The 23654-nt window shown below is 41.5% G+C and overlaps 1 protein-coding gene across 1 annotated transcript in view; it reads left to right on the top strand.

Annotated features, from left to right (window-relative positions):
- LOC135222044 (uncharacterized) overlaps positions 1-23654 on the top strand; it is a 261893-nt gene that overhangs the window by 2226 nt on the left and 236013 nt on the right. The window contains exons 2-5 of the mRNA XM_064260178.1: positions 1200-1467; positions 10734-10853; positions 11782-11923; positions 19413-19553. Coding sequence (XP_064116248.1) covers positions 1200-1467; positions 10734-10853; positions 11782-11923; positions 19413-19553 — 671 coding nt within the window. The remainder of the gene's footprint in view (positions 1-1199; positions 1468-10733; positions 10854-11781; positions 11924-19412; positions 19554-23654) is intronic.

Genomic DNA, 23654 nt, shown 5'->3' with positions numbered 1-23654 from the left:
AGTAACGCATTGAAGCTCCAGTGGCAGGACATCCTTAGGAAAATAGGCAAATTAGAGAGAGAGAGAGAGAGAGAGAGAGAGAGAGAGGAGAGAGAGAGAGAGAGAGAGAGAGAGAGACCCTTACTTACCCAACAATTTGCATGACCAAAGCAGGAAAGCAGGGATTTTGATTGGGAAAACACAAAAATCAATGAAATTCAAGGATTTTAATCCCATTGATAGTTCTCATTCAGGTAAATTTGTGGAATGTTTTAAAATGAAGATCATATACTACCTAGGGTAAACAACCAAGTGGCGATATAGTGGCCATCTCTCTCGGAATACAGCCACTTCCCGAAAAAGTGCTTAAATTATGCCATTATTTCGTAATTTAGGAGAAAACACTGACTTCGAGAGGAGCATAGAGGGCTCGGTGTGCTGCCTGGATGGGCCAAAACTCTTGACTGATGCTCATGGCAGTGAATTCAAGTACTTTTTTGGGAAGGTGGCAGCGTTCCAGGGAGAGGTGGCTGCTATGTCACCGTTTAGTTGTTTACCTTAGTAGACTAAGGACCTCATACCCTAGGTTAGATTAAGTAAGATGTGGTTGGTTAGGTCATTTGCTAACTGGGTAGTTATGTCTTAATGGTGGGCAGAGACTTTCAGAAAGATTACCTCCCTCCCCCCCAAAAAAAAAAAAAAAAAAAAAAAAAAAAACAGGCAATATCAATGCAAGATTAGGCAAAGATAAGTCTGGTTAAGTCATATTCCTTCTAAAATGCCTACTCAAAACACATTATAAAACATAAGAAAATGTAACGTAATGAGTAGACTTGTTAGCCTTGTATTAAAAATGTCCTATATTAAGAAGATTAAAGAGAAATTATCAATCTGGGTGACTTAGTCAAACTGCATACCTGTGGATCTCTTGGTATAAATACTACGCATTTTCTGTAACCTTTCTCATTCATTACCTACCTGAAGAGAGAGAGTGCAGTCTCTGAAATATAGTACTTATTTTCTATATTTTGGCATTTTTAAGGGCTCCTTTTATTGGAAGGAATTCTGTTGTAACAGAACACTTTTTCCCAGTAATTAACTAATGCATTTGGTTTTGATGACGAGAATAAATTTCTTTTAATCATTTTAATTTTGATACTGAACTGGTGATCATGATGAGTGAGATGGTATGAGTTAGTCATTTATTTTTCTATTTTCAGAACGGCAGAATGTAACAGTCAAGAATGAATTAAGGAAAACTGTTAGTTTAATAAAAGACACCAAGGAAAAACGACAAGCTTCTCACCTTGTACGTCTAGCCTCGGCTGTTGTCGTTGGGAGTGAAGATACTGTGACCAGTGCTCACGATGGACAGACCCTTACTCTTTGGCATGATGTATCAAAGGAGGAGCCTTTGCAAGAACTAGAAATAAATTATCGAGAGGATGGACAAGAAGGTGAAAAAATAAATGACGAAGATCTATTTCGGTAAGTAGGATTTTACGTGACTGTGGAGGAGAGAATATAAAGTACAAAATTATATGCACAGACCCACAAAAATGGTAGAAAATTTTACTTGACTATTCAGTAGGACAAAGTCCATCTCCTTTTCAAATTATTCAGGTGTTAAAGAGAGAATTGAACTATAGAATAAAAGATGAATGGAAAATGAACTTGCAAGTGTTTTGAATATTTGAGATTTTTAGGATATGTGGTGTTATGCAGGTTCATTCCTTGAAATTCTGACGATGAAACATGAAATCACCAGCAGGGCAAAAAATTCATGGTAGGTAGTTTGACATCAGGTAGCTTTGGGTTGAGATCTGGAGAGTTTTCTGGGAAGGTTGAATTGTATCTCCTATCTCCTAGGGTAGCAGGGGCTATCAATAAGAATGACTATCATGAAACCAATCTAGGTTTCATACATATAAGGCAGTCCCTGGTTAATGTTGCGGGGGGTGTTAGGTGGGTTCGGTTATGTATTGGCCGAGTGGCAGTAACGAAAAGCACTGTTAACCGAATAAATGGCATTTACAATGCCGAAAGTATACCTGTGATCCACTTAACAGCACTGTTGACCGGTTAAGAGTGCCGATAAACTGCCTACTGGCCATGGGTGTCCATACATAGAGGCAATGGGGGCACTGGCTCTCCCCCGAAGCTTGGGAAAAATTTATATTGCTTTATTCATTAAAGAAATGCAGGCGCTGATACTGTTTTTGGAATTACTAACCTGCTAGTTCAAAGGATCAAAAGTGTTTGTCTGTATGATACTGTAAACTATCCATGAATAATATCATTAGAAAGGAATTTTATCATGATATAAGAATTCATAACTTTTTATTATGCTTTTTTAAAAATATTTATTTATGAAAATAAAGTTATGTTATTGGCTAAGTTCAGCTCGTCATTCTGACTAGTACATAATTATGGTGTTTTAATTTGTAAAGATTGTTTCAAAGGAAGTGATACAAGAAAATGTTTTCCAAGATAATAAAGATCATCCACAATGAAGTGTATTTTACCATAGATTTGTTTGAAAAATGCTCCTGCTATCTCAGAGTTTCAAGAGTTAGCCATAACAGTAAACTAGCCTACTTACATCAAAACAACAATCATCTTAAAATGAAGTTAATTTGTTCAGGTTACAAATAAAAATACGGTTATGATATTTAAAAATGAAAAATAAAAGTGAAGTTTAACTCTGATGGTTTATAACAAAGTGTGAAATCATGAACAGCTAATTGGCTTAGGCTTAAGTACAATGTTTCTTTGAAGATCGTGGTAATGGTACTGTATAATTTTTAACTTTAATTTCTGGTGTTTAGGTGATAAAGATTAGCACAAATTAGATTATAAATTTGGCTGACAACAGAATAGGTGTAGGATGAGGTTAGATGGTCATGGACCAGGAAGTAATGAGTTTCACTGGACTTGATGCTGGATGATGGAAGAAATTACAAAAAAAGACTAAAACTAGAGGTAGCAAGATGAGATTGCAAATAGTTCATTGAAGGTGGTGATCATTGACGTTTCTCCTTCCTTGAGTTGCCAGATCTCACAGATTCCTTACTTTTCATTCTCCGATTGTTTAACCAGATCCAGCTGGGCACTAGAAAATTATCCTATTGTTAAGACCTCAGGTTTGTAGCTATGAAAAATACAAATTGTCTTAGAAAATTTGTAAATTTTTTCCCGTATATGGAGTGATGTGGAAAGTAGTTGGTCTGAATTTGAAGGAGGCTTAAGGTAGACAGATTACATTTTTCTCACTCTTAAGTTAGAATAGAGTACTTGTCTGGATTGAAAAACAAAAAGCATTTTTGCATAATGTGGTCTTGACTGATTGATGACCTGACAGTGTACTGAGGTTGGTTGTGATGCAAATTTGGATCATGTCTTCCTAGCATTGTCACCAGTTGTGACAAGGAAACTTCCTTCTAGTAGAGTTCCCCAGAGGGTGGGGATGTTGTCCTGGATGCATTAAAGAAAGCAGTGTCTTAATGCAATCATCTCCCTCTGATATTGATGAGATCCTCAGCATGAAAATCAGTATCCCCTTCTCCACCGATCTAGGTAAACCAACTTCTTTTAGTAAGAGTATGTATGCATTAGTTTCCATGAAGCCAACAGTGTAACTTACAGACTGTTGAACGCTGCTTTAGAATAGGAATTAACTGACTTATGGGACTGATTATAGAATGTCAGGTTATTTTCAAGTCAAATTCTTGACTACTGGTTATTTGAGCAGGCTTATTCCCAACTTTGATATCATTGATGTTCAGGGAGTTTCCTCTCGAGTACCAGATACTCTTTCCCTAAAGTTGATCGATACAGTCTTCTTTTTATGTCAAACAGCCAATTTTCATAATTGAATTGAAAGCCTCTTGATCAACAGTTTTAAAGGAAGCCAAAGAGAATACAGACTTATAAATAGATTAATTTTTACAAAATTGTTGTTTTGTTCATGCCACTTACCTGACAGATATATATATAGCTGTATTTTCTGAAGTCCGACAGAATTTCAAAAACTCGCGGCACAAGCAGTGGGGCGGCCAGGTGGCAGTACCCATTCCCGCCGCTAGGAGGCGGATATCAGGAACCATTCCCATTTTCTATTCATATTTTTTCTGTCGCCGGTCGGTAAACAACTGTTTACAGACCTCTGCTCAGGATTTTTTGGATTTGACTCGCTTTTAAGTATCTGATTGGTTTTTTGGTATTGAATTGGATTGTTGAATTGGCATGCGCGATAGTGGACCGTTTTTGATTTTGGATTGGCTTTTCTATAAACAATATGTCTGGATCAAGTGCTGTGAGTTTCAGAGTGTGTGTGAGGACTGATTGTAAGGTGAGGCTACCGAAAGCATCGGTAGACCCCCCACCACAGTATGTATGGAGTTGTAGGGGGCATAATTGTTTGGTGGATAATCGGTGCAATGAATGTGAGAGATTGACCGATGATGATTGGAGAGTATATGAGTCCTATCGCCTTAAATTGGAGCGTGATAGGATCAGGAGGTCTTCCTACCAGGAGTGGTTTCTACCAAAGGTAAGGCTAACATCTCTCCTGTATTAACACCTGTAGAGTTTGCACCCCTAAACCTGTGTTGCCTTCGGGCTCTTGATTCTGTGTCGAGGAGAAGCTAATGCTCTCTCTACTATTTTGGAGTCTCTACGCACTCTGGAGACCAAAGTGAAAGCCTTGGAAACTGGCTCGGTGAAAGTGTGTGATCGTGCCCCTAGTGTTGTGGAGGGGGCGTCAGATCGGCCCCATAATGCCTCTAGGCCTAGACCTCTATCAGACTCCCAAGGCTCAGGGAGAGGGTATGTCGAAAGCCGCAAGAGGGTTACGGGGGCTCCCACCGATCTGGCGTCCTTCGGCAGACCTTGTGGCAGTCCCAGGCTGCCAAGGAGCGCGCACGAGCGCGCGTCCTGAAAGAGTGCTTTTCGTCCTCCGAAGCGTCAGCCGCAAGGGGTGGAGCGCTCGGAGAGACTCTCGTCCTCTGAAAAGGACGTTTCGTGTTGAGGACGCTTCACGTCCTGTATCGCCGCTTTCGTCGGAGGATGCGATGACGCTTTTCCGCCTCAGAAAAAAACAAAAGGGGTAAGATCTCCTCCGATGAGGACGCTGGGTTGCGTGCACAGCGTCTCCCTGAGAAGCAGGTAGCTGTACCTGTGAGAAGGAAGGAGGCGTACCCTCGCCCCTCGTCTTCTCGCAGGATCAGTACTGCTTCCTTGGTTCGTTCTCTCCAACGAAGAAACATTCTTTTTGTCCCCTTCAGGACCAGCTATCGACGCTTATGGCTCAGAGGACTCGCCCAGCAGCAGTCGAGCCTAAGCGGAGGAAGGACCTTAGACTGCCGTCAAGAGGACGAAGCAGTCTCCTTCTCCTCTCCTACTTCGTCTCGTTCGCCGATCGCTTCTCCTTCGGCGATTCGCCGATCTCGTTCGTCCTCGAGAAGGACGTTGCGTCAAGACGCTTTTGAGGAGGACGCTCAGCACGACGTTCGACAGGACGCTCGTCAGGACGCTAGGCAGGACGCTTGGCAGGACGTTCGGCACGCTCGGACGACGCTTGTCAGGGACGCTCGGCGGACGCTTGGCAGGACGCTCGCCAGGACGATAGCAGGACGCTCGCCCAGGACGCTCGCAGGACGCTCGCCAGGACGCTTGGCAGGACGCTCGCCAGGACGTTCAGGGCGCTTTTCAAGACGCTTTTGGGGGACTCCGACCAAGAAGTCGTACCCCAAGACGCTAGTTTGCGCGCACAGGCACGTATTCCAGCTAAAAGTCTTCCCTTTCGTTTAAGAAACGTAAGGACGCTTCTCTGGCAAGTGAGGCTGCCTCGGGTGTCGCTAAGGACGCTCGTCCTCGTCAGGACGCTCTACCCGCTTCAAGTGGTAAGCGTCATAAAGAAGACAGCCGAAATAAGGCTTCATCTAGTAAGGATAGGGGTCCTTTGATTAAGTCAAGACCCGACATTAGTACGCCCTCTCCGACAGGCGGTCTCCGCTTCCGTGTAGAGAAGAAAGGAGAGCTGAGTAGTTCGGCTGATCGGTTGAAGAGGAACCTTCTGCGGCCCCTTCGATGATCAGACTATAAGTTCTCGTGTGGCTGTTGCGTTCTTCTTTCGAAGACAAGTTTCAGCCTGCAGCTCCCAGGTCTCCTCCTTAGCAGTTTTTCATCATCTAAGACTGGTAAAACCCGGAGTTTGTTGAGATGAAAACTTCTCCTCTCCACTAAACAGCGTTTAAGAAACTCCAAGATTGGATGGTATGAAGGAGAGATCAAGGCAAGACGACTTTCGCTTTGCCTCCAGCTAGACTCAAGCGGGAAAGGGGGCATTTGGTATAGAACCAAAAAAGAAGTAGGAGTTCGTATTCCCTCTTTTCAGCTCAAGGAGATTTTCTCCAGCTTGGTGGATTCGCAGAGGAGGTCTCTTTATCCTCTGCTAAAGTGACCTGGACCTCTACGGAGACGGACCATCATTTGAAGGGTCTGCTCCGGGACTCTTGAAGTTTTCAACTTCCTTGACTGGTGCTTGGGAGTTCTTGGATCTGCAAGCGAGAAGCCCAGAATCTCTCAGTCTGGGGGAGCTGTCCAGCGTGTTAGCATGTATGGACAAAGCCGTCAGGGATGGTTTCGGAGGAGATCGTCTCTCATTTTTGGAACGGCCTATTGAAGAAGAGAGCTTTGCTGTGCAATTTCACAGCTCGTTCAGTAACTCCAGCTCAGAAAGCGGATTTGTTTTTTTCTCCTCTTTCGAACCATCTCTTCCCCCAGACTTTAGTAAAGGACCTGACTAAAACAGTTTGCAAGAGAAGGCAACGCAGGACCTTTTAGCCCAGCCTTACAAGACGTTCGGCAGTACTTCAACCTCTTCAGCTGCGGTTCGACCGCCGAAGAAGGTTAAGCCCTTTCGTGGGCTCCCCCTCGAGAGCAGCTCCTCGAGGGAGAGGGTTTTCACGAGGAAGAGCTTCCTTTAAGTCAAAGCCTTCCAAGTGAGGAAGCATGTCCTTCAGACAACAGTCGGAGCCAGACTGAAGTTTTTTGCTGGGAGCGTGGAGAGAGAGGGACACGGACTCTTGGTCCCTCAAGATCGTGGAGCAGGGGTACAAGATCCCCTTTTTAGATCTTCCTCCCTCTTTCTACGACTCCCAGAGACTTTCTCCATCCTATCAGGGAGAGAAGAAGCAAGTATTATTCGATCTCCTTCAACAAATGATCGAGAAAAGAGCGGTGGAACAAGTCGCGGACCTGGGGTCTCCAGGTTTTTACAACAGGATTTTCCTAGTACCGAAGCAGTCGTCAGGTTGGCGTCCAGTTCTAGATGTAAGCAGGCTCAATCTTTTCGTGGAAAAGCACAAATTCACGATGGAGACGCCACATTCTGTTCTGGGAGCCTTGAGGAACGGGCGACTGGATGGTGTCCTTAGACTTGCAGGACGCGTACTTTCACATCCCGATCCACCCTCTTTCAAGAAAGTATCTAAGGTTTGTCTTAGACAAAAAAGTGTGGCAGTTCAGAGCTATGTGTTCGGCCTGACCACGGCTACCAATGAGGTGTTCACTGTAGTCATGAAGAACGTGGCGAGGTGGCTACACTCTTCGGGAATAAGAGTTTCCCTGTACCTCGACGACTGGCTGATCAGAGCGTCGTCGAGAGAGAAGTGTCTGAAGGACTTGCAGTTCACTTTAGCCTAGCAAAAGTCCCTGGGACTTCTGGTCAACCTCGAAAAGTCGCATCTGACCCCAACACAGTCCATCGTGTATCTGGGGATTCAGATGGATTCAGTGGCTTTTCGAGCGTTTCCGTCCCAGGAACGTCAGCGGCTAGGCTTAGAAAAAGATCTCAGCCTTCCTAGGGAAAGAGACTTGCTCGGCGAGGGATGGATGAGTCTGCTGGGAACCATTTCCTCGCTAGAAAGGTTTGTTTCCTTGGGAAGACTGCACCTCAGGCCTCTCCCAATTTTTCCTTGCGGCGGACGAGTGGAAGGCAAGGACCATCTCAATGCCATATTGAGAATATCGCTCCCCGATAAAGAACCATCTAAGATGGTGGTTGGACCCTCAGAAGCTTCAGGAGGGCGTGTCCCTAAGTCTTCTGAGCCCCGACCTAGTGTTGTTCTCCGACGCTTCCATCACGGGCTGGGGAGCAACACTAGGAGGGAAGGGAAGTGTCAGGCTCCTGGAGAGGGGAAACAGGTAGCCTGGCATATAAATGTCAACGAACTGGCAGCAATATTTCTGTCCCTGCAGTTCTTCGAAAGGAGTTTGAAGAACAAGATTGTTCAGGTAAACTCAGACAATACCACAGCACTCGATTATTGAAAAATCAGGGAGGAACACACTCAGAACTTTGTCCCTGGCGAGAGAGATTCTGCTGTGGGCAAAGAGAAGAAATGTGACAATCCTGACGAGGTTCATTGCAGGAGTGCAAAACGTCAGGGCAGATCTTCTCAGTCGTCGGGAACAAATCCTACCGACGGAATGGACCTTGAACAAAGACGTGTGTCGAGACCTTTGGACGTTGTGGGGACGTCCTCTGGTCGACTTATTCGCGACGTCAAGGACCAAGAGACTTCCTCTTTATTGCTCCCCGGTCCTGGATCCAGAAGCGATCGCGGTAGACGCGTTGCTTTGGAATTGGACGGGTCTAGACCTGTACGCCTTCCCACCATCAAGATTTTGGGGGAAGTCATGAGGAAGTTTGCGGCCTCAGAAGGGACGAGGTTGACCCTGATCGCTCCGATGTGGCCAGCGAGAGAATGGTTCACATAGGTCATGTCTTTCCTGTAGACTTTCCAAGGACATTGCCCTGGAGGAAAGATCTACTCAAACAGCCTCACTTCGAAAGGTTTCACCAAAACCTCTCCGCTCTGGGTCTGACTGCGTTTCAGACTATCGAAAAGTTGGCCAGAGCGAGAGGTTTTTCGAAAGCAGCTGTGAGAGCAATCGCACATGCAAGACGTGCTTCCACAAGAGCTGTTTACCAATCGAAGTGGGCTTCCTTCAGGGCATGGTGTAAAAAGGAGGGAGTTTCCTCTTCCTCGACCTCTGTGAACCAGATAGCTGATTTTCTGCTCTTTCTCAGGAATGTGCAGAAATTAGCGGTCCCTACCATCAAGGGATATAAAAGCATGTTGTCAGCGGTTTTTAGGCACAGAGGCCTTGACCTTTCTGACAACAAGGGACATTCATGACCTTTTAAAATCTTTCGAGACTTCGAAGATTCCTCAAATGAGACCTCCGTCATGGAACCTTGACGTGGTTCTTAAGTCCTTATGTCAAGTCCTTTCGAACCGCTTCAGGCAGCGTCTCTTGAAACTTGACAAGGAAGGCTCTTTTCCTAACTTCTCTTGCGACGGCTAAGAGAGTTAGTGAGATTCATGCGTTTAGTAATTTAATGGGATTCAAAGGAGACAATGCTGTCTGCTCGTTGAACCCAACTTTCTTGGCGAAGAATGAAAATCCTTCGAATCCTTGGCCGAAAACTTTCGAGATCAAGGGTATGTCAAGTCTGGTGGGCCAAGAACCAGAGAGAGTCCTGTGCCCGGTCAGGCTCTCAAGTTCTATGTACATAGAACAAAAGAGGTAAGAGGTCCCTCAGGTAATCTCTGGGTGTTCTGTGAAGAGACCAGAGTTACCTTTATCGAAGAATGCTGTTGCTTTCTTCTAAGGGACGTCATTAAGGAGGCTCATTCATCTTCCAGAAAGACTGATTTGAGCCTCTTACGAGTGAAAGCTCACGAAGTTCGAGCTGTCGCTACCTCTCTTGCCTTCCAAAAGAACATGTCAATCAAGGACATTCTTGATTGCACCTTTTGGAGGAGTAACTCCGTCTTCGCCTCACATTACCTAAGGATGTGAGAACGATTTATGACGATGTAATTCACTGGGGCCATACGTTTCTGCGGACACAGTCTTGGGGTCCGGAAGTAGCTCTTTCCCTATTCCCTTAGTTAGGCTTAGGTTAGTTTTGTTGTTGTGATTTTAGGTTGTGGTGAGTCATGTGAAGATCCTCCATCCTTTAGTTAGTTTTAAGGGGTTTTTTTGTATAGTTGGTCAAGGTGGTGGTCAGTTGCTTCGTTGCCCTCATATGTATGGCCTCGATGGTCTTGTCACGTTGAGGTCTCGTACCCGTTGACAGATCATCCAGAGCGCACCAGCTCACAGGTCTCCACCTGGCTGGCAACTCTTGATTTAAGCAAAAGCAGCCTTTAGTGACAGTAATCACATAGTCTACTTTGAAAAACAAACAGGTGAGGAACCAAGATGTATATCATCTACTTAATTTAAGTTTCCTAAAAAAATCCTATCTGTCTCTTCCCACCATCCGAAGGTGGGATTCAGTCTATATATATCTGTCAGGTAAGTTGGCATGAACAAAATGTTATTGTTATTATACAATTAAGTTTGTTCATACTTACCTGGTCAGATATATATAATTAAATTGCCCGCCCTCCTCCTCTCAGGAGACAGTGGACATTAATAAATATGAATAGAAAATGGGAATGGTTCCTGATATCCGCCTCCCAGCGGCGGGAATGGGTACTACCACCTGGCGCCCACTGCGTGTGCCGCGAGTTTTGAAATTCTGTCGGACTTCAGAAAATACAGCTATATATATATCTGCCAGTAAGTATGAACAAACTTAATTGTATAATAAACAATAACATTTATTATGTATGCTTGTTCTTATCAGTTGCTGTAATTTTCAGATTTCAATAGTCATCTTTAATGATTTACAGGTACAATGACTTTTTCCTCTTGGCCGAAGCCCTCCATAATTTTGCAGATAATTTGCAAGAAATTGGAAGCTATCTCTTATATGTATTTTGGTGCGTTGATAAATATACACCAAATCCAAGGTTAGTGATTATAATATAAAACTGGGTTGTATTTTCTTTTAGAAATGTATTTCTATTTATACCATATTGCACACCTTGTACAGAGAAATAAGATAGCACACTCTCAGAAATACACTTGAGAAAAGTATTTGTTTCATACCAACTTGCAGAACGAATATTTGCATGTACTTTCATGCCCATTATTCAGGCGGGATGACAAACTACCTACATTGAATCCTAAACATTCAATACACATATACTGCAATATATATAGTCTACGCAATATAATATAGCACATATATAACCTTAATGCATATATATGTGGAATTTACACCAAAAACAATAGGCAACAAGCCAAATGGGCTCTTAAGAAATTTTCAGGTGATTACTTTGTCGATATCATTTGTGTAGGTTTTCGGAACTCAAGACCATAAAACAGTCCTGATGATGGAATGGTAAGTGTTTGCATTCTCCTTCCAAACATATATCTGTCATTGCCCGTGCCTTTACTAGACATATTTTTTTTGCTTTCACTTCCTATATTTAGAGAAACTTGATACTATATACTAATTTTGTGATGAAGGTGAACTCAGAGAAGGTCTTCACCCTATAGTACTTGATCCTAAGTCTTGTTTTGTCTTTGTGTACTAGATTACATTGTAAACGAATATTGTTTTCTCATCCATATATACATATTCTGTTTCCTGATTATGTTTTACTTTCTTATATCATATTTTATTTGTACACTTTATATTGCCTTGAAGAAGTATTACATTTCAAAAAGATGACCATCTATTTACATGCTGTCAAGCCTTAATGAATTAGATGGCTTAATTAAAGTTGAATGATTTTGAAATGTTGTCAGCATTTGGTCAGTTTTTATCCGTATAAGATGAAGCAGTGAATTTGATGTGTAATGTGAAGCTGCTAAAGAAATTTTTATTTTCAGTGAGGTTCCAGAGTATTTTGGAGCATTGAAGAGACTCAGTCAGTGGCATCATGGTGCTTTGTACATAATTTGTGAAAAAGCTGAAGTAGTTAATGAATGGAGTGACTTTTTGCCTCTTCACATCACAAATGAAACCTCTTCGGTAAGATTTAGACATGAAAGATTAAGTTTTTATTATTCTGTGATTATTGATTTTATGCAAGTAACTTACCAATTAATTACTTAGCCAACGATTATGCTCGCACGGCATCCTTAATTAAAAAATTCGTGGACAAGCGACTTGCAAAGCGATTGTGACAGGGGCTTGCTATGAAAGAAGCCTAAAGCATCATTCTATTTTATGCCACACAACCGACAACATGTTGTTCTTGCTCCTCCGTTCATGATTTGCCAGTTTGCTGAAGTCAGTGATGTACTGGCTTTAGTTTCTCAATGGTTAAATTTCTTTAAATGAGATAGACAGTAACACGTCTTATCTTAAAGGCGGTAGGAAAATAACTGATGGGTCACAGGTAGCCGTGGGCATTCTGGGTATACATGCCCCGTGACCTGGTATAGATGCCATTAGTCCCTGGATCTCACAAGTGTAATTTTAATTCTACCGGTTTCCAGCTTGGCGCTAGTAAATCCTAATGTTAAGACCGAAGGTTTGTTAGTTATGAAAAATACAAATTAGTTACAAATTTGGTATTTTGCTTAGCACCTTTAGCTTTCTTTCTTATTAACTCATTAGTTAGTCAGTTAGGTCGGATTCTAGTGCTTCCAGCCTTCACTATGGTAGCAAGGGCTGCAAGACTAGGTTTTAAAACTCAGTTATGATGTGCACTCCTTGTGCAATAAATGTAGGGGCAAGTATGCACAAGAGAGCTTAGATGCTCAGAATGCAAGGACTAGTATGAAAGTAGGTGGAAGTTACTTCAATCACAGCTGAGTAAATTGGATAGAAATAGGATTAGAAAGGTGGGGCCGCTCGTCCCAAAATTAGGGCCTCTGCTAGTAGAGATTCTTCGCCTAGGCCTAAGACAGACTCTGGTGTCGCTCTTCCCTCTACTTCAGGACATACCCTCTCTCCCATCCTCAGTCCTCCTCCTATTCCCCCACACACTCCTGTGCTCAGCTCCCATGCTGCTGACCCTGATACCATGCCAGTCTTGCGTCTAGGATTGATTCCAAGTTTGACAAAAAATTTAATTTAGTTGTAAGTTCTGTGTCAGAAATAGAGATATCCCTTCGAGTACTTATGGACAAATGTGAAAGTGTTTGGTGATAAAGCAGTTAGTGATAAAGTGTCCAGTGTGTTAGTGGAGGAGGTGGCTTCCCTCCTAGACAGAGGTCACTGTCTTGCTCCACTGCAACAGGGAAAAGACTTACCGGAGGTCCAAGGGAGGCTGATGGGGTTTGCTCACAGGTTCCTGCCCCCTCTGTTGATCCTGTTGCTAAATCTCAGGATTCAACCTACTGCTGTTGGAAAGGCATGTCTGCAGATGTGTGCCGCTTTTCATCCAGTTTGGATTCGGAGTCCGATCATGGGCGTTGTAGACACTACTTTGATTCTTCCCAGCCATTGAAAAGGCATATGGTGGATTCATTTCCCACTTCCCCTCTATTGGTCAAGCATCACAGGGACACCTTTGACAACCCCTTCCTTTCTGCAGCTACGGGGTAGATCCTTCAGTTTTTGCCTCTGTGCAGTTGCTTACACATTATGGGATTTGTGTGTCTTTTTCCCCCAAGGTTCCTGAGCGCCAGAAGCACCGATCTAGACACCTGTCGCTTGAGCACCTGTCTCGTCTCAAGGCACCCACACTTGAGAGCCGTCCCGGCTCCCATGCTCCTGGGGCTCACTCCCGCTTCCTGCTTTTGCTCCTGTGCACCATGCACCTGTGCCTACTACGGATTCACAACACCCGGTTCCATGTTCTTCTGGACTCTGTGTTCAACTTCAGCAACAAGTTCGCACTTTGGAATTGGACAACCCCTCTCTTCCTCATTTCAAGGATCAACTGACGGAGATTTTGAATTTTATTAGGAAAGCGCCTCCCTCCAAGACTGTTAACGTTTCTTTGGGAGATAGAGAGGATGCAGAGCCAAACACTTCACAACTTTCAGCCTACAAGTCTCTTCTTCACTTTCTCCTGGAAAATTATCCTGCCTCCTTCAAGCCAACTAGTACTCTGTCATCTCCTGCCTCCACCTTCTTTATATGCTAATGTCCAAGAAGATCAAGCTCCCCTTCCCAAGAGGGTGCTTTCGTCCTCAGCCAAGAAAGCGTCGAAGGTGATCACATAATGGTTCTCAATGAAGAGAGAGCAAGGGAAGGCTACGTTTTCCCACCCTCTTTTTCATTTGATCAAGAGGACTTATCGGTCATACATAGCTGGAGAAGCCCCCTCCCCGGGAGTTGCTGCCTCCTTTCAAGGGGACTTCCCAGGCCTCATTGACTCTTCCCGTCATGCAGCCCTCGCTTCAGCCAAAGTCTTCTTCTCGTCAGTGGAACTGGACCATTTTGTCAAGAATCTCTTCAAGGTTTTTGGATGTGTTCAGTTTTCTTATATTGGACAGTGGGAGCTCTTGCTAAGAAAATGAACGCATTGAAGGACTAGATGATCTTGTTGCAGCAGGACCCATTGCATATTTTCTTGCTCATGGTAGAGCCATACGAGATGGCTGTTCAGAACTCGCGCCTCTCTTCTGGACTTTTGGGGGGAGTGTTTAAGATGAGAGAACGTTGGTGTGCTTTTGCTTCTCGAGGAGTTAAGATGTCACAGAAATCCGCCTTGCTTTTATTGCCGCTGGACTCATCACATCTTTTTCCACAGTTGATGGTAGAGCAGATTGCATCGAATCTGCAAAAGAAATCAACGCAGGATCAACTGACACCAGAAGTTCATCTTCCTCCTTTTCAGCAGCACCCCTTTAGTGGAAAGGGATCTAAGCCTAAGTTAGACCTCTCTTCAACCTTGTGTTCTCAGTCAAAACCCTCCAGGAGGCACTCCTCTTCCAAGCTCACATCTAGGAAGTGAACCAGAAGTCCTTCATGCCCCAGTGGGAACCAGACATCTCTCGTTCTGGAAGGAGTGGGATCGCAGGGGAGCAGAGCCGTAGATCATCAGGGTATGAAGCGAGGGCTAACTGCAATCCTGTTTTTGGAGACCCCTCCTTAGTGTCCTCTCCATTGCCTTTGGGGGCTAACTCAAGGGGCTGAGAGAGGCATTTGGCTCTTTCGAAGGATATGTATTCTCTCCATCTGAAGAATGCCGTAAAGGAAGTAGACGACGTTCACTCCCAGATCTACAATCGCCCTAATACTTCTATTATAACACAGTTTTCATTCAGATTTATGGTCATTCCCATATTACTCATGGTTTTCTTACCTATTAGCCATGGTATGTCACCCTGCAAAATTTCTGTCTTTAAATAAAACTGTTTTTCAATATATCTGGTATTTCCATTACTCCTTTGGACCTGTATGATGACTCACCAAAATTAAATACTTTATTAGACTCTGTCGTAGTATCCTTCATTCTTTTCAGCTCTTTCTGCCTCAAACTCTTGACAATGTGTGCGAGTCACAATTTCCTGCAAATTGTCGATTTACATCCTGTGTCTAAAATTGCATCAACCTCTTCCCAAGACTCTTCCTCTATTTTACCAACTTCTCCCATATAAACTTGTTCTTCTTGCCAAGTTTCTGTTTTCTGCTTATTTTCTTGTTTTGTTTCTGTTTTTTTCCTGTATGATGACTCACCAAAATTAAATACTTTATTAGACTCTGTCGTAGTATCCTTCATTCTTTTCAGCTCTTTCTGCCTCAAACTCTTGACAATGTGTGCGAGTCACAATTTCCTGCAAATAGTCGATTTACATCCTGTGTCTAAAATTGCATCAACCTCTTCCCAAGACTCTTCCTTTATTTTACCAACTTCTCCCATATAAACTTGTTCTTCTTGCCAAGTTTCTGTTTTCTGCTTATTTTCTTGTTGTTTTGTTTCTGTTTTTTTCCTGTTTTGAAAATTCTGAGGACAGTCCCTAGCCCAATCCCATTCTGATTTGCATATTGCACATAATGTTACTTTCCCTTCAATGTTACTTTCCCTTCTTTATTTATAAGACTTTTTCCACCCCTACCTCAGTTCCATTTTCCCCGATATCTCTGGGTTCCCTCTCTCTCCCAGAATTCTCATTCCTGACACCCACCATTCTTCTTCCTCTTCATTACCTAATCCCTCAAATATTCTTTTCATTATCTGTGACACTGTTTTATATTCCAACTTTCTTTGACCATTAGCTACTAGTGTACCATTTGTTTTTTTATTTTCTCTGAGATTTGCTTGTTCCAATACATGAAAACCCTTAGCTTCTCCTTCAAGCATACTTTTCCACATCGCTCTGTTAAACTGATTCTGCCTTTGCATACCTAATTAAAATCTCTCATCTTTTCACTAGATTCTCTTCCTATCTTAAGATAGTTTTTCATTTCACTGTAATTCTCCACAGTGTATCTTTTAGATAAACTTCACCTAGTGTGGATAGGATTATATTTGAACCCTCTTTACCCTTAAGTTCATCTCTCTATCTATTCCTTCTGTTACTTCTAGGGCTTTCCCTTTTAAGCTCATTCTTATCTTTACCCTCGACTTCTCTTCTCCATACTTTATACTCGCCCTTTATCCTGCTAAATTCCAGACAACCTCTTCTCCATCTTGTCTCCCTTTGTTCGCTATCTGATCTGACCATCTTTACTCAACCATGTTCTGCTACCAGTTTGAATATTTTCCTGGCCTAGTCTTCCCTAGTTGCAACTGTTCACGTTTATTGGTCCCAGTATAATCCAGCTTGAGACTGAACAACACCATAACAAGACTTAGAACCCACAAATTCCTATAAGACAGAGAGCTCTCTCCTACAAGACTCAACACCAGGTCCATGTCTCCTGTTCTCCAGTAGTAACAATAATCGTGGCAATATAATAATAATGACAGATTTTGCAGATGACACTTTGCTAAAAACAGAGATTGAGCCATTTAGGGAGCAAACACCTCATTTTTCCATCTTCTCCACAATTTAGATCTTGCCTCACTATTTAGGATGCTTTGTATTAGCGAGTTGCTGCTGTTTTGCATTTGGGTGATCAGACTGGACATTGTTCACCTTACAATGATTTTTAAATTGTCCATGTGGTTTTCTGTGAACATCTGTGTGGCGGAGTGGTAGTGAGGAGTGTTTGTGAGGTGTCTCAAAATCCCATTGTGAACGATAGTGATAGATCGCATGGTCTCTTGGGTGTAGTTCTTCCACAGGGAGCACCCACAGATACTGTAGCAGTGTCAAGTCTTGGTGACAATGCAAACTTCTTTGCAATCATGTTGCCAGTTGCGCATAGTTTACATAGTTGCGCATAGCTCAATCTCTGTTCTATGTCTGCCATATCTTTTAAGTTGTCCGTGATAATGTAACCCAAATACGGAAATTTGTGCACAAATTCCAACCAATGATTTCTGAGGAAAATTTGCCGTTCTGCAATATGCTTAAGCGATCTCGGGAGCAGCGACATGAAGTGGGTCTTGGTTTCATTGGCGGCAAGTGTTGACGAGTCTGTGGAGACCTTGCACTGATGGGGAAATCAGAACCATACCATCAGCATAACAGAGGTTGTTTATAGTTGTTTCATTGACTGCATCCGATTGGGAGTGAGTTCAGTTTGACATTCAGGGCATCTGTGTACATATTAAACAGGTATTGTGAGAGAATGCCCCCTTGGCAAAGTCCGTTTAGGGAGTCGAATGTGTACGACAATACGTTACCCCATTTGACATAGAATTGCTGTGTTGAGAACCAGCAATATAAAATGCCAATTAAATATAGAGGTGTGCCTCTTTTATGCAGCTTCAGGAAGAGCTTCAGGTATTTTACTCTGTCCAATGCTTTTCTCACGTCCACAAAACAGGAAAACAGGAGAGGCTGATGATAGGTAATAGTTCAGCAATTCTTTCAGTATGTAGATGCAGGTGTCGGTTGAGTGGTTTGCTTTAAATCAGAACTGGTTGTCAGTGGTGTTGAAAGGGGAGAAGTCTCACTAGAAGAACTGACTCAAGTATCTGCGACACAATCATTGTGATTGCCAGGGTCAGCTGCATCCTTTAGCTTGTTTTTTATTAACCCTCTTGTGCACAGGCCGAAAATATAAGGGTGTAAGGTACATGACTTTTCCCCCAGGCCAAAAAGAACACGTTCATGGAAATTTTTTTTTTTATATATATAAAATTCGGTATGCCCGAACTATAACTGATTTACGCTTCTGGTAAGTGTTATTATGTTGGGGCTTAGAAATAATAAAAATGATGTAATGAACATGAAAATTTAAAGAAAAATGGTAGATATTTTTTGGAAATAATCATGAAAAATATAATAATTAGGTTTGGGGAATTTGTTTTATACCTAAATTGTGTAGAAACGTTTGATCTTTCTGTGGTAGCAATAATTTTGCTATAAATTTTGCTAATAAGCTGTAATTGATTAAAAAATGCTAATTTTTTATGGAGTGCAGTTGACGTTTTGTATCATAGCTAAGTAAGCTAGCGATATTGGGTTTGCATTGTCTTTGAGATTCATCATCTGTCAACCCATTGGTGTCAACTATGTTTTCTATGATTGATGTGTTATTTTTTCGTGAATTTTTCCAGAAAGTAACTTACATTTGATGCGCCTGGAGCGTCATCTGTGCACTTATGGAAAAAAATTTATAGACGCGCTATGCGTCATCAGATCACAAGAGGGTTAATGGTATCAAGTGAACTAAGAGTAGGAAGTCTGGAAGAAATTTTATTTATTGCAAAAATCAAGAAGCTTGTCATAGGTGCCACCAAGGCCTGTCATATATTCAGAATCCTCAATCCCAATATCACCAGTTTACAGTAAATGAGGCGAATAATGGAGTTGAAGCTTGGTGCAAGCTGTCCAAATAACTATATGTGCTTTTGAAAGATTTCATCCTTATTCCCTGAACTGTTAAGTATTTGTTATATTATTTGCATGTTGTGCCATATAGGACACCAGATATAATAGTTTTAGACTCGCAAAGATTAAAAAATGTCTGTTGTTGGTCATTTTTGTAAATGGAATAAGGTACATGTCCTGCTTGGCCAAAGTTACATTTTGCATATGGAAAGTTTATGAATACGAGGCTTGCGTTTATGGAAATTCAAAATATACTGCTGCAGTTCAAATTTTGTACAACAAAATTACAACTTTCAATCATAGTTATCGTAAGCTTGGCAAAGAAGCTTATTTTACGATTCACAGGAATGGTAAGAATAAATTTGTATGCTTGTTTTAAGAAGTTGATCAGCTACTAGGTCTAATCTGTTGGCAACAGTTAGCAATGTACCACCTAAACTATACCTTGTGTTGTGCACTTTAAGTGGTATTCAAAGTTCTTTGCTGTGTCCCTTTGGACTGAAGTACTTCTCAAAGTGTATCCGTATTGAAAACTTCAGGTGTGTATACGTATAGGGGATATGAGATGGTAATAATCAATATCTCTAGCTGGTAATTTTATTTTATTTACTACATTCAAACTTTCTAGATCTTGTTGTAACCTCCAGCTTTTATTGCTATTTATTTTATTCTAGGTTGTTAGAAGTGTATTTGACTTGTTTTGGAGAGGTCATTTAACGTTTTCTTTAGAGGGAAATGGAGACACTGTGCAGCTCCCAGAAAGTGTCATCGCCTGTACCAGTGGACTTCCTGTGTTAGGAACAGATCCTGCCCAGGTAATGCAGACTTATTGAATTTTATTTATTTAGTAAAAATTTTGTGCAGCAGTAGAATTCTAATCCCATAATTTTAATGCTTTTATGTAGAATGCAAACGTATTAAATGCCATTTCACCAGTCTCAGTGAGTGAATGAAATCCAGAGTGATAATTACCTTGTTGGTTATGATTTACGTGCCTTTAAGACAGTGTCAGTCAGTCAGTCAAGACCTTCTATCAAGCTGAACACTTATGTTTCCACTTAAGGGGACCGTCAGTTTTATTAGCAAAATTAATGATTTTTGAAAAAATAGTTGGTAGAGATTTCTCCGCTAATATGGCATCAATTGTATTGAAAATCATACCATAAAAACTTCTTTATATAAGGAACAATTCTGTGTGACAGAATTTTGATTTTTTTTTTTTTTTTTTTTTTTTTTTTTTATGTTTTTTTTTTTTTTTTTTTTTTTTTTTTATGTTTTTTTTTTTTTTTTTAGTCTAGACACTCAAAAAAATCTAAAATAAAAAGAAAGAAAGATATCAAAATTCTGTCACACAGAATTATGGGATTTTTATTCCTCTTTCCAATGATATCTTTCTCTAAAATTGGATAATAAATAACCGAGTAATCGTTACCGACATGCGCATAAGTATGTTTTTGAGTTATGAGCTCCCAAAGATTTGCTATTTGTAAATTTTCACTTTTTCTCTTAGAAAAGTCAAAATAACAGGGGTTATTGATAATTACCTTATTATTTGTACTTTTATTGTTGATTTCTTGCATCAAGGCTCCTGGTCGGTACCCCCCCCTAAAAGCGGGTACTTAATACCCTAAGCATACAAATATACTTAGTGTATGGGAATCAGGAGTTGCCAGCTCCCTCATTGTTGCCAGGGTTTTGTTAGAATACTCCAGCGTTGTACTCTTTTTCATCGTTCGCTCTCTTCTTGCTTATTGTTTTAGCTTTCTGCTTACTTCTCGTTCTTTCTTTGTTATAAATTGTAAGTGACGTGTCTATATCAGGGCTTTTTCCAAATAACTTTACCATCAAGTTGCTATGCAAGTATCCAAAATTATTTTCTAAAATTGTCAATCTTGATCCAAATTTCACTCTAAACAGGCCAAAAAACTTATGCTTGGGGCATTTCATCCAAAGCCGGGAATGCAGTGATTCATTTGGATTTTGAGTCCAGCCATGCAGGCATCTTTGCAATAGTTGGGGGTCAGACAAACTATTGAAAACACTTCTTATGTGTGTGCGAAGCTCGTAAGGTATTCCTGAAAGGTGATTTTTCCTTGTTTTATGCGATGGTATCTCTTCTTTTTTTGGCAATGGCTTTATTGTAGAAACACCAGGATTCAGGGCCAACAGGGCACATATGATGTGCTGGATGTTCATCATCAGATGTCATGTGAAAATAAATAGCCCAAACAGCTTTTCGCATCTGATCTACTGTTGTATTCACATTATTTCTAATTGCCATACCATAATACGCTTGAATATTATTTATAATAACTTGAGTCATTTTGTTTTTTCCTGATAATAAACTTCTTTTCATTTGTTTGCCACTTTTTGTAGTTATGTATTCACTTACTTCGGATTTTACTTTCATGAGCCTGTGGCCCATTCTCTTTTGGGCATGACAAATGCACTCTTCTTTGTTTATTTTGACACCTTCATATGGCCCTTTGCCGTTATTTAGTTCACACAATGCATTGTAGGCGCTAGAGTCACCATCACCAACAAATGTCTTGTATCTAAAACCGAGGTTCAATGATCTCATCCAAATTCTCCTTGCTTCTTCTGCTTCCATGGCGCCAGATTTTCCATCATAGTTTTTATTGCATTTATGTGCTTGCTCTTTTCCTTACTCACATATTTTACAAAAGTTACACAAAACTTCACAATCAAGCACTTTCCCGGTGAATACATCAATTACAAAACCTACACCTACGTGTGACTTATGACCCCTTGATAACCAAGTTCCATCAAACGAAACATCAATATCGATCACACCATTTTCGTCAGGTTTTGCCAGTTCATTTTCTATGTAATAATTCCTCACATAGTCATACGCCTGTTTTTGCATATCACTGTAATGAGATTCCATTTTTTTGTAAAGATACGCACTGTGTCTCGTATAAGATCCAGCTGACATAGGTTCACAAAAAAATCCTCCCATTTTGTTTAGACCTGCTCGTCCTACACCAGTAATGAGTGAATGATAAACTTCTTGCAAATTTGTTTCACCAAATTTATGATGCGTTCCCTCCCCGTGATTCGTTGGGGGGATGTGGGTAATGTTCTTATGACAACCATCACAATATACACGAAAAGTTGAATCCCATCTGTCTCTCTTTGCATTTACACTGACTTTCTGTCTACATGTTCGTTTTCTGCATACATACATTTCTAAGAGCATTACTAGTTGTCTTCTTGAAATTATAAATTTTTCGTCATAATCAATTATATCACTTTCATCCACTTCAATAATATGATCAGCGACTGGCAGTGAAATTGAAGCCTCACTTACAACATGTGAGGTTGAAGGCCTCGGGCTAGCACGGTCACTTTCACTCTCGGAGGCTGATGTTGGTGGGGTGACACGCGCTAATGATGCGGACGGGTCGACTCGAGACAATGGGGACGCTGATAACAGTGAAGTTTCTCTCAGCACACTCCTGGCCTTCGCTAATTTCGTTAGCCTTAGTTGCTTAGTACTCCTCTTCATCGTAGATAACTTCGGCATTGCTAGAAGTTCACTGAGAAGTTATAAAGACAATGTAAATAACTCGTATCCAAACGCAAGTGCGTGCAACTCCTTAGAAGTCTGTGGAGTAACTGAGTCATTCTCTCAGTCGAGACAACAGCCTCTCTGAGTAGCTCTCACACAGCCTTTCATTGCTACCAGATGTATGAGAATTTCAAAAAAAAAAATCTGAAAAAATCGCTGTTATAGAATGCAAAAACAAACACGCAAAAACGATCCTGTGCAAACTCCAGTCCATTACAAAGACGATGCAGTTTACTGGTGACGTCATATTTAAAAAACCGATATATCTTCATTATTTGTGAAAATAATTGGCTGAAACTTCTGGAAAGCATAGATGGCATGTTTTTGCATAGATACAAGTAATAACTCGATTTTTGATTTTTTCAAGTTGACATGTCATCCGCCATAGCGGACAGTCCCCTTAAGCGACTTAACAAAGAATTATAGTATAAATGTAAGCTTTCTTAGCTGGCAGTTGAAAATTCAAATAATTTGGTGGCGGCAGCACTGCCATCGATAGTGCAGGTGACAAAGAGACCCACTCACTTTCAGGAACACCCGTTACTGCCGACCTAACTGACGTCAATTCGATTTCTGCCGGCCACAGAGTAACATCATAGTTCTCACAGTCGTTTTTTTCATTGCTGTTGCAGTTTATCTTCATATTTGGTGAAGTACTCTTTCGGTGGTTGTTTCTTTTGTTTACTGCTTTTTAGCTTCCATTTAGCTAAATAAGGTCTAGTGTTAACATGTTTGACTCTAGTTCGTCAGCAGTTGGGTTTTGCAGTGAAGGCTGTAAAACTTGGATGACTAAGCTGTGTTATGACCCACACTCCAGGTGTGTGAAGTGTGATGGAAAGGAATGTGGCAAAGACTTAACTGGCGCTGAATGTCAGGACTTAGATGATCAGGCTTGAAAGAACTTTAAGTTTCATTTAGAGAAGATGGAAAAAGATAGGTAGAGAAAGGTGACTCTTAGGGCTGAAAGTAAGTAGTGTTGAAGCAAGTAGTGTTGAAGCAACTCCTTTGCCTTTAGAGGGAAAGAAGTCTACTTTTTCTTTTCTTTTATCTAACATCTCTCCTATAGTTAGTCCTCCAACTTCATTACCACTAACTCTGTTCCAGGTATCCTTTGCATCCAATCATAACACCATTGCCAGCTTAGAGTCCAAAATGGACAAGAAATTTGAGTTTTTGGCCAAATCTGTTATGGATTTGGGATTGTCATTCCGTGCTTTTGTCGAACAATCAACCAGTGCCAAAATTAATGTAGTGCCTAGTGTCGGTGTTGTGTCTGAGGAGGTGGCTGTCCATCCCCCAGTTTTCCTAGACAAAGGTCACTGTC

This window comes from Macrobrachium nipponense, chromosome 3 (genome assembly GCF_015104395.2).
Source record: "Macrobrachium nipponense isolate FS-2020 chromosome 3, ASM1510439v2, whole genome shotgun sequence".
NCBI classification, from domain to species: Eukaryota; Metazoa; Arthropoda; class Malacostraca; order Decapoda; family Palaemonidae; genus Macrobrachium; species Macrobrachium nipponense.
Note: the sequence above shows the minus strand (reverse complement) of the source record. Positions and strands in the feature narration are given on the sequence as shown.